Source organism: Lactuca virosa, chromosome 1 (genome assembly GCF_052849685.1).
Source record: "Lactuca virosa cultivar CGN04683 chromosome 1, Lactuca_virosa_CGN04683_v6, whole genome shotgun sequence".
NCBI lineage: Eukaryota > Viridiplantae > Streptophyta > Magnoliopsida > Asterales > Asteraceae > Lactuca > Lactuca virosa.
Window position 1 is genome coordinate 174153465 of NC_136426.1, and position 15314 is coordinate 174168778.

Genomic DNA, 15314 nt, shown 5'->3' on the forward strand with positions numbered 1-15314 from the left:
TTGTTGAAAAAGAGGAATTTTTAGCTTTGAAAACATTTTTGGTTGTTTGTGATTCAGACATCTTTTGAGACTCAACATTTTGCCAAAATATTTTCTTTCTTGCTTGTCGTTTCGAAATGTTGTTTTCCTTCGAAAATTTGTCAATTTGATCTTTAAATTCCTTAGAGTTTAGTTTGACAACCTTTTCATTTTCTTTTTCCACATGTTTTGAATTCTCTTTCTCAATTTTTGATTTTTCAACCCATTGTCTTTGTGGTTTTTGACGTTGAAACACATAAGAATTATTTGTTAAGTTGTTTTCAACTGTGCTTTGATTTGCGAAAAAACCCTCGTCAGTTGTTTTTGAATTATCCTCTTCAACCAATTTCTTTAATTCTGTTTTGATATTCTCAACATTACCAGTTGTTACAAAAACTTGATTGGGAAAAATGACATCATCTGTGCATTTGAAATTTGGATAAACCGCTGTGTTCGTTTCAAGATAATGTTCACCTTTTTCATTCATTACTTTTTCGAACTTTTGTGTATCACCATACACTTGATCAACCACTATTCGAGGAGTTTCTTCTTCCTTTGAAGATTTCTTTTCATTCAAAATGGTCTCTTCATCGTCATCATCACTATCATCAGTTTGGCTGTCTTTGAGATCCACGAAGTTCATATCACAATCTTTCGAAGTTGAGGGTATATCAGTTTCATTTTCAACCATCAAATCCTTAACTTTTTCTTTCCCTTTAGATGTTGATGCAACATTAACAACAGACAACTGAGAACAATCAACATCTTCTAGTTCACTAATTTCACTAATATTATCAGAATTATCTTCAATATCAGCAAAATTAGATTGAGAATCACATGTTGAATTCTCAGTCTTTTTCAAAATGTGAATTTGTTCAGATTTAGTCAAAGTATCATTCACAATTTTAACTAATTCAGTTGAATCAAGACATTCATCTATTTTGACTATTCCATATCTATACTTATCATTCTGAACTTTGTTAAAATATGCTATTTCTTTTTCACAATCATACGAAATGTTATCTATCGTAGCTCTTTCATAAGCTAAAAATGGCAGCAATTTTCTATGTTGTTCTTTACTGATTTCGCATGAATGATGTAGTTCAGTTAATTTCCCATACAATCTTTTAGCCGAATTACAGTAAATGTTCCTCTGGGCTAACAACAGTTTAGTTTCACTAGACAAATTATCCCTATCAACCATGATATTCATTATTTGAAGTTCTAAACAATCTATCTTAGTAATTTTCGAATCTAGTTTCTTCTGTGTCTCTAGCAACTGCATAGACAGCTTCTTAGCCTCATTGGTAGCAGATACCACAATTGAATCAAAATAAGTAACAGTTTCATCGAAAGATACTAATTCAGAATTATAAGCATTTACTGGAATATTGAAAGATTCAAGAATATTACGTACCTTTGTGGTCATCGGAGATTTGTCAGCAGCTTTTGATACGAAGCATCTTCCATGAACTTCGTATGCCTCCTCATCTTATTCTTCCTCCAATTTTGCATACATTGCTCCGTGGGTTGGATTTCGCATTTCCTCATCATCTGATCTAGATGACCAGATTTGATAAGTCCCATATTCTTCTTGTTCACCACGAGCAACTAATGAAAGATTCTTTGCCTTCGCACGCACCTCTTCCAACTTTTCCACATAATACGCTTCATCCTTTGTCTTATTCTTTTTCTCATCTTTCTTCCTCAGCATGCAATCATTAGCTAAATGATTAGCCTCATTGCAATAATGACAATCAATCCCAGCATCTCCCTTTAACTCTTCTCAGTTTTTCCCTCACTAAACTTCGTATCTGTCTTCTCTTCCTTCTTCTTCTCATCCCCAGCACTTTTACTCATAAAATTTCCTTTTGTCTCAGATGACTTTGCCTTCGGATTGAATGGCTTTTTAAAGAACTTTTTCACACGATTGTTTGAATAGAAAGCAATCGCCCATCATCTGAGTTCATGATGAACCCTTCGTCTTCGTCTGAAACATCTTTCTCAGCTTCCCTTTCAGAGATCTTCGAAACTAAAGCTAGTGGACCTCCCAAACTTGCCTTCGATTCTTCAGCAATTTCGTTCACTTCGCTTTCATGAGACTTCAGCTGATTGTACAAGTCATTCAAAGTCGACGTATCAAAACTCTGTTGATTTTTAACCATCATGCTCACACTACGCCACTCCTTACGAAGACCCATAACAAAAATTAAATTGAACTCCATGGCTGATCTGGTGATACCATATCGATTGCATCGATAGATTAGTTCATTAAAACGATCAGAGTAAACTTCAATCGTTTCACCATCTTTCTGTCTGAAGTCCTTCAGTTCCACTAAGCATTGCTTCACAGAATTAACTTTCGTCTTCTCACTCCCCTGAAATTTCTCCTTGATATTGTTCCAGATTTCCTTTGCAGTTGTACAACTCCTCACATAGTTGTAAACAACTGGAGGCAAAGCACCTCTTAGCTCTCTCACGCATCTCTTCTCAAGCTTTTTCAGACGATCAGTTTGATTCTCAACTTCGGAATTTCCAGATGATGATCCAATTGGTTGAACATTCGTTGGTGGATTGATATTGCTAGAAATGCAATTCCACAGTTCTTCATCCAATCCGTTGAGATAATCCTGCATACGATCAGCCCATTGATCGTAATACTTAGGGATTAGCATAGGAATTTTGGTGGATGATCCTAGAAGATGAGAAAATGAAGTCATGGAATTAAGATTGAAAGACGCCATTGATGTACGGAATAAATCCTTGAGAATTTTTGAAAAACTTTGAGAATTTGACAACAAACTATATGATTCAAATCAGAATCACTAGCAGAACACTCGATTCAATGATTCAAGTGCAGAATCGAATCACAGACTAAGATCCAATGAATTTTTCACTTTCAAAAGGTGTGGAATTTCTTAAACCAAAAACTTGATTTAAAAACTTTTGAAAAGATGAAAATCAGATCAGAGATATGATTCCTGCTCTGATACCAATTGATGAAACAAGGAATCGAGTTATGAATTAATCAGAGTATGAATTCAAGTAATGATACGAGATTTGGACACAGAATGTAAATATAATCTGTTTCACCTCTATTACGCTCTCAAGTTTTACAGAGTTCGAATTACAATTCTGTAAAGACTCGTTACCAAGACTCTAGTAAACACTCATATTTATAGGAGAGGAAAGCGTACAAAAAATATACTAAGGACTAAGCGTTAAGCTTCGAATACAATGCCCTAGTAAAATAGATTACAAAATGTTCGAAGACACCAAAACATACTTCGACTAATTACAACACTTCGACTCTAACAACATACTTGGATAAAGTATTGAAGCGTTTCAATATTGAGAACTCCAAGAGAAGGAATTTACCCATTCACTGTATTGTCAAATTGAGTAAGACTTAAAGTCCCAATACTAAGGAAGAAATAGATGACATGAGTCGTGTCCCACATGCTTTGGAAATAGGATCGATCATGTGTGTTATGACATGTACTCGTCCTGATGTGGCTTATGCTTTGAGCATTGTTAGTAGCTTTCATGCAAATCCTGATAGAGCCCATTGAATAACGGTCAAGAACATTCTCAAGTATTTCCAAAGAACAAAAGACATCTTCCTGGTTCTTGGAGGCAAAGATAGGTTGAGTATGAGTGGTTACAGTGACGTCACCTTTCAAACAGATGTTGACAACTTTTGTTCTCAATATGGATGAGTTTTCTTATTGAATGATAGAGCAATGACGTGGAAGAGTTTCAAGTAGTCAATGATGGCTGGCTCTACTTGTGAATCAAAGTAGATCGCAGCAAGTGAGACATCGAAGCAAGCGACTTTGTTGAAGAATTAAATCAGAGATCTCGGAGTAGTCCCGACCATTCAAGAGTCGATGGAACTGTTCTAAAATAATAAAGGGAATCGATAGAAAGTCCACTACATCAGACATAACGTTGAAGAAAGGAATCTTCTGATGAAACAAATATCATCAGAAGACAATTCTGCAGATCCTATGACGAAGGCTCTGAGCAGGGCTAAGCACAACCAGCATGCTAGGATCATTGACTTGAGAGATGAAATTAGTTTTAGTAGTTAGTTGATTGTTTGAAGCTTTGTAACAAAATATATGTAATTAATTTTGGTGAGTGAATAATAGAGAGTTATTTATGAGTATCGTACTGTCTTTTTCAATTATTTATTCTTGTGTTTCACTCCAGATGTTTTACTTCCTGAATGATTTGATTATCCAAAATTTCACAATCGTTCATACTCTTGGAAGTGAGTAGTGAATTAAGATTGTAATGAATAAATTGTATATTGTCTATATAGATTAGAATGACACATTGATATTTTATCATAACCTCTAAAGCTTAATGGAACTATGAACAAAAAAAATACAAGAATAATGTCCTCCAACCACTCAATTCACTTGTATACCCTCGCAAAATTTCATACATTTTTTCTCAATTATACATCTCGATGTGATCTTATGCAAAATTTCATACATTTTTTCTCAATTATACATCTCGATGTGATCTTATGAGAAAACCTAACTCGGAATGTAATACATATGGATTCAAAATCATCATTTTTAATGTGGACGGACATCGTATAGCATAAATAGAACTGAAATAATTTTGAATTTGAGTCTAACGCAAATACATCTTACAACCAAATTTCAGTTTACCCCTTTTACGCTTTATTAAAAAAATAAAAGAGCTATGCAAAATTAAAAACAAAAACATGGAACTTTAGCAAGTTTCTGGTAGTTACTTTCTTGGAAACATATTAATGTCATCGGCAAGTTTCTCAATATTCAATGAAGATGAGCCTTTCGGACCAGTTGCAATTTCAATCTTTTTCTTCCACTCCAGAGCCTTGCTCCTTATTCGTTTACCCTTCTCTCCTCCTATCAACTCCTTCGTGAGCCTCTCGACTTCATCCCTGTTCACCTTATGATCGATCTCCATGCCAACTTCCCATTCCATGCACATTTGCCTGCAATTAGTTAGTTGGTCCCATAAAAATGGCCAACATAGCATGGGGACCCCAGCCGTTAAGCTCTCAATGGTTGAACCCCACCCACAGTGAGTCAAAAAGCCACCAATTGAAGGGTGTTTCAACACTTCCTCCTGGGAACACCAGCTTGCGATAAAGCCTTTCTCATTAATAAGCTCTTGGAGTTCAGGAGGCAAGGCAGCAGACTCTCCAATAACCAAATCAGGTCTGATGATCCAAAGAAAATAATGGTTGCTATTAGCAAGTCCCCAACCAAACTCTAGCAACTGTTCTAAAGACACTGATATTAAGCTTCCAAAATTGACATAAATCACCGAATGTGGTTCCTTTGATTCCAGCCATTTAAGGCACCCATCTTCTTCTTTCCACAGACTGTAGCCCTTAATATCCAACTTATTTGTTTCTTCTTCAAGTTGTATTGGATTTAGAAGCAACTCCAATGGTCCAATCGTATACACATGAGGAATCATGGATTTGAAGGCTTTGATGACGGTTGACTCTAACTCCTCAAATGTGTGGATGATCATGTTTGAGACCCTCCTAGTTGCCTTTACGCACTCAACGACATAATTATAGGAATCATCATTTGGGTTTGTGGTTCTAATATAACCCGGAAGGTCCTTTAAACGAAATCCTTCTAATCCCGGAATCGAATCAATTACAGTGTCAAGATACCCATTGGTGAAGCAACTTTCATCTGAAACAATAGCAAATCTTAGGTACGTCAACAAATAAGTTATAATATATAATGAACAAATAAGTAAACATTTTCTAAACAAAAGTAAATTACCACTTACGATTCTTCGTCCTTATTTTCTTATATACACGTATACACAACAATATCAACTTCAAGATTTTTATAATTTGCTTGAGAAATGTAGGGAGTTAAGAAGCTAACCTTTAAATGGGATAAGTCCTTTCTCAATTAGAACTGGAGCTTGGTAATATCCCATGAAAGCACAAGCAGCAAATGTCCAAAAATGGATGATCGGGACTTTAAGCTTCTCAGCAGCGTCAACGGTGAAAGGCATCATACCATCAGCAAGAATACAAGTACCTGGATTCTTTAACCTTCGCATAAGGTCAAGAAAGGGATCCAAGAAGTTGACTAGAATAGAGGCAGTGACTGCATACATGAAGTTTGGTGTACCCTCGGGAACACCATCGGGAATGGTCTCGAACTGGAACCCTGGTTCACCATCAAGAGAGTTTGGCCCTCCGGACTCGAGTAATTGCTTGTGGTTAACCTCAGTGTTGACGAAGGTTATGTCTAGGCCACCCTTGTGGTGCAGTAGCCTTGCTAGTTTCAGCATGCACTTAATGTGGCTTTGTGCTGGATATGGTACGAACACTACATGTGGCTTGCTTTCAGTTTTCACCAGTACTGTTTCCATCTTATAAATGTGTATAGGTGTGAAAGTTTTATGATATGAATGCGTAGCCGAGGCTTGTTATATAGGGAGACGAGAAGTTATTAGGTGGAAGATATTGTGTTTGTATGGATTCGAAATTTTTTCTCACCGAAGCACAATATTTTATAAAACACGTTTTATAATATTAATAATATAATAATTTCATAACTGAAGTGTAAAATATTTTTTTGTTGGCAGCTGGCACACGATTTCATAATCAAATTTAAAATTTTCTTGATATTTATACGTATATTTGCAAACCATATACCAACACTTCTCTTGTAAACTAATAACAATTATAAATTAATCATCTGCATTATTTTATACCTCTATCACTCTCATGTAATTGGTCAGACGCTTCTATTTTTTAAATTTATTTTTCCTGTGATTAATGATGCCTGGATTATAGCCCATAGATGTTCACGTGCTCCTTCCTCCCCCATATGTGATATGTGACATGTGTTCACAGGTTCCAAAAAAAAAAAAAAAAAAAAAAAGTTGTCTTTTGTGTGTTCCGGAGTTGGAGAGAAGTGGAAGAAAAATTAAAAATTTTGTTATTTCTTTTCAAATCCTTCTAAATACTTCCAAATCGGAAACAATTAAAGTTAGGAGGAAAAATGATCATTTTATTTCCTTTCACTTCTCTCCTTTAATGAAACCCTAGAACACCAATTTCGTTTACTTTCTTGTCATTTCCACTAATTCCCTTTGTTTTCTCTCGTTAAGTTGAACTCAGAAACAGGGTGTAAAAGTAACCATCTAGGCTGCAGATGTCTTTTTGTGGAATCGATTTACCTTTTAGGGACGTCGGTAAAAAAATAATAATATTGGTCGATCAGTATAAGTGGCTAAGCGAAATGACCATATTTTGGTTATTAATTAACAGTCTCTTATGCCGACTAACCAATATATATATAATTAGCATCAATATATCGTAAATCATAATTTTAAAAATTAATTAACATCTATTTCATACGAGTTATATAGGGAATCCTGTAATCCACAAGTGTAAAATGAAATCAACGTCTATTTGTTATAAACCATAATTGTAAAACTTTTACATATGGGTTTCCAGAATTTCTAACCTCATTTATTGTATTTGGTTTTTGTGTTGATAAATAATGCTATGATTTTTTTTGTAAGGCCAGTGAGGTATGCGCCACACTCTTGACACCATTTTGGTTATTGGATCATATGTCATGTCATCTTTACATTATTCCATGCTTGCTATGAAATAGTCACGACTTCTCTTTAATTTAGAGGATAAGTTGTCACTACAACAAAAATGATTTATGACCATGCCTTTTGGAAAAAGGGTTGTCACAGGTTTGGTTAATTACATCATTAAAGGTCATTAATCATAATCCAGTGATGTTTTAGTTATATACTAACTAAAAACCGTCACCATTGCAAACTATGTTCACACATTTCGTCACTGTTTTACATAAAAATATGATAAATACTAGTCAATAGTCACGTTAGATCATTATGGCTGTAATTAATTTATTATGACATTTAAAAAAAAACATGTGACTATTAGTGGTTTATGATGACAGTTTAATTTCATATGTATTTCTAAAGTTAATGATTTTGAATATAAAAGATTAAAACATGTGACCGTGATTATTTTATTATGACATTCAAAAAACAAAAAAAAAACAAAACATATAACTAAAAGTATTTTGATTTGGTCATTGAGGGACTCGACGAGTCGCCCATGCGACCCGGCGAGTTGGGTCGCAGCTTCCTCAATCTTTTCTGATATTGAGCAACTTGTTGAGTTTTGAAGAGGACTCAGTAAGTTGGGCTCGTTTATGGACTTGAAGATCATGGAACTCGGCGAGTTCAAGGCAAGTCCCAACTATATGAAGAAGAACTCGACGAGTTCAAGGAAGAACTCGGCGAGTCAAGGACTAAACACTTCAACTAGTATGAAGCAGGACTCGACGAGTTCCCGGATGAGCTCGGCGAGTCATAAGCAAAAGGCCCCGATTCTGTATGAAGGAGAACTCGACGAGTTCTTGAAAGACTCGATGAGTAGGATCGAAGTTCCAAGGTGTTGTGGGTTATGGAACTCGACGAGTTGGTGGACCAACTCGTCGAGTTGAGTCAACCAGAAGTTGACTTTGGCCAGGGTGTTGACCTTAACTTTGACTTTGATCTGGGTTGACCCTTGAAAGGGTTAGGAGTATGAAATGGTAATTAAGGGAGGTTATTATGTGTAGGAGTTTGAGAGGAGTTGAACCCATCACCGAGGACAGTTCAAACACTTCACGACATTGAGGTGAGTTACCTTCCAGTAGAAGTGCGTCTAAGGCACCAACGTCGGCCCACTAGTAGGTTGTTGTAGTTGAGATGATTGTCTTTGTGATATCTTTCTGGTATGCCACTATCTGTTATGCATATATACTAGTATTCTATGTGATTATGTGGTAGTGGTAGGGGTGAAATAGTCCCCGTATCCGGTTGAAAGAGACCGAAGGGGTAGGCCAGCACCCAGATATGCTAGGCAGTATCCGGTTGAAAGAGACCGAAGGGGTAGGCCGGCACCCAGATACGCTAGGCAGTTACCAGTTGAAAGATGCTGAAGGGGTAGGTCGGGAACCCATATATGCTTGACTGTATGTTATCGTATGGTATGTGTCATGATGGAGGAACTCACTAAGCTTTGTGCTTACAATTTTCAGTTTTGTGTTCAGGTACCTCTTAATCGAAGGGGAAGGAGTCGGCACGATAACAGCGCATCACACACACAGGATTTCCACATTATGAGATTCATGGGATTGTACTCTGACATTGATACTATTTAATGATATGGTTTGAGACATGTGACTATCTTTTTATGAAATGATATGATTCGATGATGTTTTTCGGTAAACAATTTTATAAGTTACTTAATGAAAAGCAAAAATTTCGGTCATGATTTTTGGGATGTTACATGTTGGTATCAGAGCCTTGGTTTGAGGGATTCGGACACACCTTCGGGGGTGTCTGGACTCAAATTGAGGGTTTGAAAGTTTTTTACAAGAAAATAGTTTTTTAATAAGGAGTTTTGAGAAAGTACAAGGTGTGTGATGCGTGCCACCGACCAAGCTCAAGTAAGTTTTCTCCAAGATACCCATACATTTTATGTTATGATATGATTATGAGAACTGCATGCTAGATTAGCGCTAAGGATCTAGGAATGATGCCTTATATGCCTATTGTCTTTGTATGAGAACCGCATGCTAGATTAGGACCAAGGATCTACGGAGATGCCTTATGTGCCTGCTATATGTGCTTATTGAGTTACATGCTAGAACTGATTAGTCAGTAATATGATGGCTTGAGTAGGATATGTTTGGTATGGTTGCCCAATGCTCGAATGCTTCTTGCTTTGTGCTTTTAGGGGCTCTAGTTATCTTTAGCTAACCAGTAAGCAAATACGTTAAGTTACATATTGCGAGCACTAAATAATTTCAGAAGGTTAGGTCTAGTCCTATTGCGCAGCTCTTGTTTGAGTCCAACTGTTGTGGGGTAGGACCTCTCATTCGAAGAATTATCTGGTCTTAGTGATATGTAATGGTATTCGCAAGCTAGTTAGGAAAAGGTAGTAGAGATCCTTATGCAGCTGATAGTGGAGAGTAGGTCGGAAAGTTACCCTAGGTTGAGCCTAGGATGAGATTAGTGCGGTAAGCAGTAGTGGTAGAAGGGACTTGGTGAAGTCAAGGAAATCCTTGAGGAAAGTACAGATAGATGTGGAAGGTAGTACGGGCCCGTACTACTGAAAGCAGAGGACCCGTACTCGAGTCAAGGAGGGCTAAGATAGAACCAGGGAACTTGTAGAATGTGGGAGACCTCTCGAGGTTATGTATGACCCTGAAAATTATGTGTTTTGTTTCAGAATTGTGGTGATTACGCGACACGGAGGGGGAGGTTCAAGGTCAGGATCAGGTTTGGGATCGGGTGCCTAGCAAGTTTATGAGGGACTACGTGAGTTCATTGCTTCTGAGATCACGAGAGGCATCCTTGAGTCAACCCCGGTGATTTTCGGGTTGATCAAGGAAGGGATTATCGAGCAGATGGAGGATCGCCTCAGGGCATTTCGGAGTGACATGGCTGCCACTCAATCAGGGAAACACACACTCTACTTCAAGGATTTCAGGGGATGTAGTGCGCCAGACTTCCATGGGGTGAAGGACCCCATCGTTGCCCGTAGATGGATTGCAGACATGGAGTCTGCTCAGTTGACGAGCTTCTGCCCTGAGGGGTCGAAGGTGTGGTATGCTACAGGATGTTTGAGGGACCGAGCTCGAGATTGGTGGGAGGAGGTCAGTGATTCCTTGGGAGCGGCAGCCATTGAGGATATGACTTGGTCGGACTTTGTGACAATGTTTAGGGCTAAGTTTGCGTCGGCTGTGGAGCTTTAGCAGCTGGCCAGGGAGTTTATGGATATGAGGCAGACGACGGAGTCGGTGGCGAAGATTACCGCAAAGTTCAGGGAGAGGGCCTTACTGGTGCCTCAGTATGCAGTGGATGAGGAGATGTGGAAGACTCGATACCACGACATGTTGAGAGCTGACATTAGGAAACATGTCAGCTACTCGGCATGCCCGACATTGGATGACATGATTGAGAGGACGAGGGAGAGGGAGATTGACATCGAGCACATCTGGAAGAGGAAGGCGGAGACTGAGCAGGTTACTGGGGTTTCGGGGAAGAAACCCAAGGGATCCGACTCTAGGTCGAAGGGCCCGCAGGGCCGGGGCCGTTGTGGGAAATGCGGAAAGTCACATGAGGGAGCTTGCAGGTTAGGGACATCGGGCTGCTATAAGTACGACAAGACTAGGCACCTTGGTAGGGATTGTACTGCCCTTACCCCCACCTTTCTGACATTAGACCTGATTTTCTTTCATTGCAATCAGAAGGGCCATAAAAGTGTCAATTGCCCGAGATTGACAACAGCAGCGCCAATGGCGGTGCCAGCTCCAGCGACCCTACGGATTACGGATGGCGAACAAGGCAATACAGATGTTACGTTGGTGAGGAGTCGAGCCTTCCAGCTGACCGCCGAGGAGGCGCGTGCCGCACCTGATTTGGTGACGAGTATGTTTTCTTCTCCCTAACTCCGATCTAATTTCGATTATGATATTTATGTGCTGTGTTTATGTGTTATATTTAGGATCGTTCCATGTGAACGACATCCCAGTACAAGTGTTATTTAATTCGGGGGCTACCTGATTGTTTGTCTCTCTTTCGTTTAGCAAGAGGTTTTCCGAGTCTTCGGGTATGTTAGAATATCCTTTAGAGGTTGAGATTGCGGACGACCGTTTTCCGAGCATCATAGGTTTTCAGAGACTGCGTGTTGAGGTTATATGACGAGCGTAACCTCGTAGCCTTGGTTCCCATTCCTTTACGCAGTAATAAGGTTATTATAGGCATGGATTGGTTGAGCCCTAATGTGGCGGTGATCGACTGTGCGCAGCTGCTGGTGCGTATCAGGACCCCAAGTGGGGGAGAGCTGGTGACTCAGGGCAAAAGGCCATAGTGAGGACCAGCTTTGTGCTCAGCAGTGAGGGCTAGGCGTTACCTTCAGCAGGGTTACGTAGGGTACGTCACCTACGTTATGGATACCTGGGAAGCGAGTAAGGCGACCGTGAGTGACGTGCTAGTGGTACGAGAGTACTCGAACATATTTCCAGAAGAGCTGTCTGGGATACCTCCAGAAAGGCAGCTGGAGTTCCGAATTAACCTAGTTCCCGATGCGGCTTCGATAGCCAAAGCACCATACCGGTTGGCTCCTCCTGAGATGCAGGAGTTGTCTATATAGCTGCAGGAGCTGTTAGACAACGGATTTATCAGGACAAGCAGTTCGACTTGGGTAGCCCCGATCCTATTTGTGAAGAAGAAGGATGGGTCGCATCGGATGTGTATAGATTACCTGGAGCTGAACAAGGTAACGGTGAAGAACCGTTACCCACTCCCGAGGATTGATGATCTCTTCGACCAGATACAAAGGGCATCTTGGTATTCCAAGATAGATTTATGTTCAGGCTACCATCAGATGAAGGTCCAAGACGAGGATGTACAGAAGACTGCGTTCCGAACTCGCTATGGCCACTACGAGTTCGTGGTGACGCCCTTCTGGCTCAGCAATGCTCCTGCCGCGTTCATGGATCTCATGAACCGCGTATGCAGACCGATGTTGGATCGTACACACACAGGATTTCCACATTATGAGATTCATGGCATTGTACTCTAACATTGTTACTATTTTATGATATGGTTTGAGACATGTGACTATCGTTTTATGAAATGATATGATTCGATGATGTTTTTCAGTAAACAATTTTATATGTTACTTAATTAAAAACAAAGTTTTTGGTCATGATTTTTGGGATGTTACAAGTTACCTTTTGTAACGATTCTTGAATCGATTTTGTTACTAATTCAGAAAGTGGCTTCCCCTCCTATGGAATTCCTTGACGTACCAATCTTATTTTGTTGTTCTTCTTGACTTAGAAGATGGTATGCATTGTTTAGTGTGTTTAGTGGATCGATACTGAGAATCTGAGTCCTCAAATCTCGATATTCTTCATTAAGCTCCGTTAGAAAATTATCCAGACATTCCTTTTCTCTTAATTTCATAATTTCTATCGTGATATCATACGTGCAGCCTTGGCATGTACATGATGGTGAGAGGCCTATCGACTGTACTTCATCCCAAAATCCTCTTAACTTTTTGTAGTAGGTTGAGATTGTCATATTTTCTTGACGAATCATAGTGATCGTCCTTCTTAATTAACAGGTTCTCGGGGCGTTCTCTCTTTCAAATCTTTCTTCAAAATTCAGCCATATATCACGTGCAGTAATTGCATATTTAACGCTGCTTTTGATTTCTTTTTCCATAGAACTGACAAGCCACCAATCACCATGTTCTTGCACCTTTTCTAGTACATCAGTTTAGCTGATCCTTCTTGCAGTATGGGAAAGGAATTGTTGACGAAACCCACTTTATTTTTTGAGGAACAAGGCATTCATCATCTCATTCTTCCGGTCACTATAGTTTTCTTCATGGATAAAATTTTCTCAAGCGAAATTTTGCCTTAAATGATCGATGATCAGAGGATGGAAGAAAATATGACAAGGAAACGTCAATGGTGGTCTTTGGTGGTAGCGGAGGGTTTGGTCCCTCACTGTTTCCCATTGTTCAATCAATTATGTTCTTTTCCCATATTTTGCTCTGATACCATATAAAATGTAAAGATGGAGAAAACTATTTCTTGTTATCCAATTGATGCAACTCGGATACATGTATTTATACAATGATTAAACTAGAATCCTAATTTCTATCAAAATGATTCAAAAACAAGATAAATATACTTAAAGATAATGATGATCTCATTAAGGCTATTGTTGTTTTTTAATTTTATTGAACAATAAATAAACAATGATATAATAGACATTCATGTCTATGGACCATAATCGAAACAAAACCAAACTAAACGGATGACCCAAACTAAAGGAAGACTAAATTACAAGAATGGTATTTGTGGTTTGGTCGAGTTTTTAGTTTTTGTCCCTAAATTTAAATTTTGATAGGTTACATCCCTATGGTTTGTGAAAATTGCATTGTAGGTCCTTGGTCCATATAAAAAGACCAAATTACCCATTCTTTCTTTTTTCTTTTTCTTTTAACAATTATATATATATATATATATATATATATATATATATATATATATATATATATATATATTGTTTTTTTTATCTTTACTTGAATAGAACTAACATAGATTATTTATAAATTTTTTTTATTTTTTAAAGCAATTATCTAAATAATATAAAATCATATTATTATTATTATTATTATTATTATTATTATTAGAGTAAATTGCAAAAAATGGTCATTGTGGTTGCCAAAAATATGTGGTTTTTGTCCAAAAAAGTTTGGGGTTCACAAATGGTCCAATTTTGGATCTTTTTAGTGAATTTGGTCCTATAGACTTAAAATGACTTTTAGACCCTTATGATTTCTTTTTTCCATTTTATTTAATTGTTATAATACTTCAATTATTATAAAAAAAAAAGTAGCACCACACCAACACCGGAAAACAATTGTTATAAAGACTTTTTATGCCCTTATGATTTCTTTTTTCCTCTCTGTCCTACCCACACCACTAATATCAAGAACCACCCACTACTTCTAAACTAACATGAAAACCACCATCTCTGCCACCATAGTAAAGCAGCATCACAACGCCACCGGAAAACATGCTCTTCAAAATCATTCAAACCAATAAATACATTCAAACTAATAATAAATCAAAAACTCCAAACCATATTTCATACTAGAAATCCAACAAAATAAAGTGTTTTTAGGTTCGTGGGTTGTAAGTTATGGAAGGAGTCTCGTAAGGACAAACGACGACGGATCGATGGCGGTGATGGAGCCATTGTTTGATGATGCAGATCGATGGCAATGAAGATCGACAAAGTTACAACACATATTGATGATGCCTGAAAGTTTCCGACGGAGTTTGAAAATGATCTAAGATGCAGATCGGTCGTGTTAATTGTCGATATTATAAATATGCAACTTTAGAGTGCTCGAAGACGATGCAGAAGAGAAGCGATGCTAAGGCATCTACAAGTGACGACGACTTGCGGAGGAAGGACGCATACGAAGGTGGTTATAGCGGGAGGTTCAGACCGACACTTGGGTGGAGGTTCGTCTGACAGTGGCAGGCGACGCTAGTGAAGACGAAGGGGATAGGTTGCGACGTCGTTTCTACCTCCATCGGAACCAGCGGATCTACACTTTACCACCAGATCGCCACCATCATCGACCTCTTTAAGCCGTGATCTGAAATCTTCGGGCCTCTTAT

General features: G+C 38.3%; 1 protein-coding gene across 1 annotated transcript; it reads right to left on the reverse strand.

Annotated features, from left to right (window-relative positions):
* Window positions 1-4633: 4633 nt before the first annotated feature.
* LOC145161469 (UDP-glycosyltransferase 85C2-like) lies at window positions 4634-6473 on the reverse strand. The gene is made up of 2 exons (XM_079080989.1): window positions 5934-6473; window positions 4634-5732 (listed from the first exon to the last, which is right to left on the reverse strand). The coding sequence occupies exons 1-2, from the start codon at window positions 6427-6429 to the stop codon at window positions 4786-4788; spliced, it is 1443 nt and encodes a 480-aa protein (XP_078937115.1). The 5' UTR covers window positions 6430-6473; the 3' UTR covers window positions 4634-4785.
* Window positions 6474-15314: the final 8841 nt, after the last annotated feature.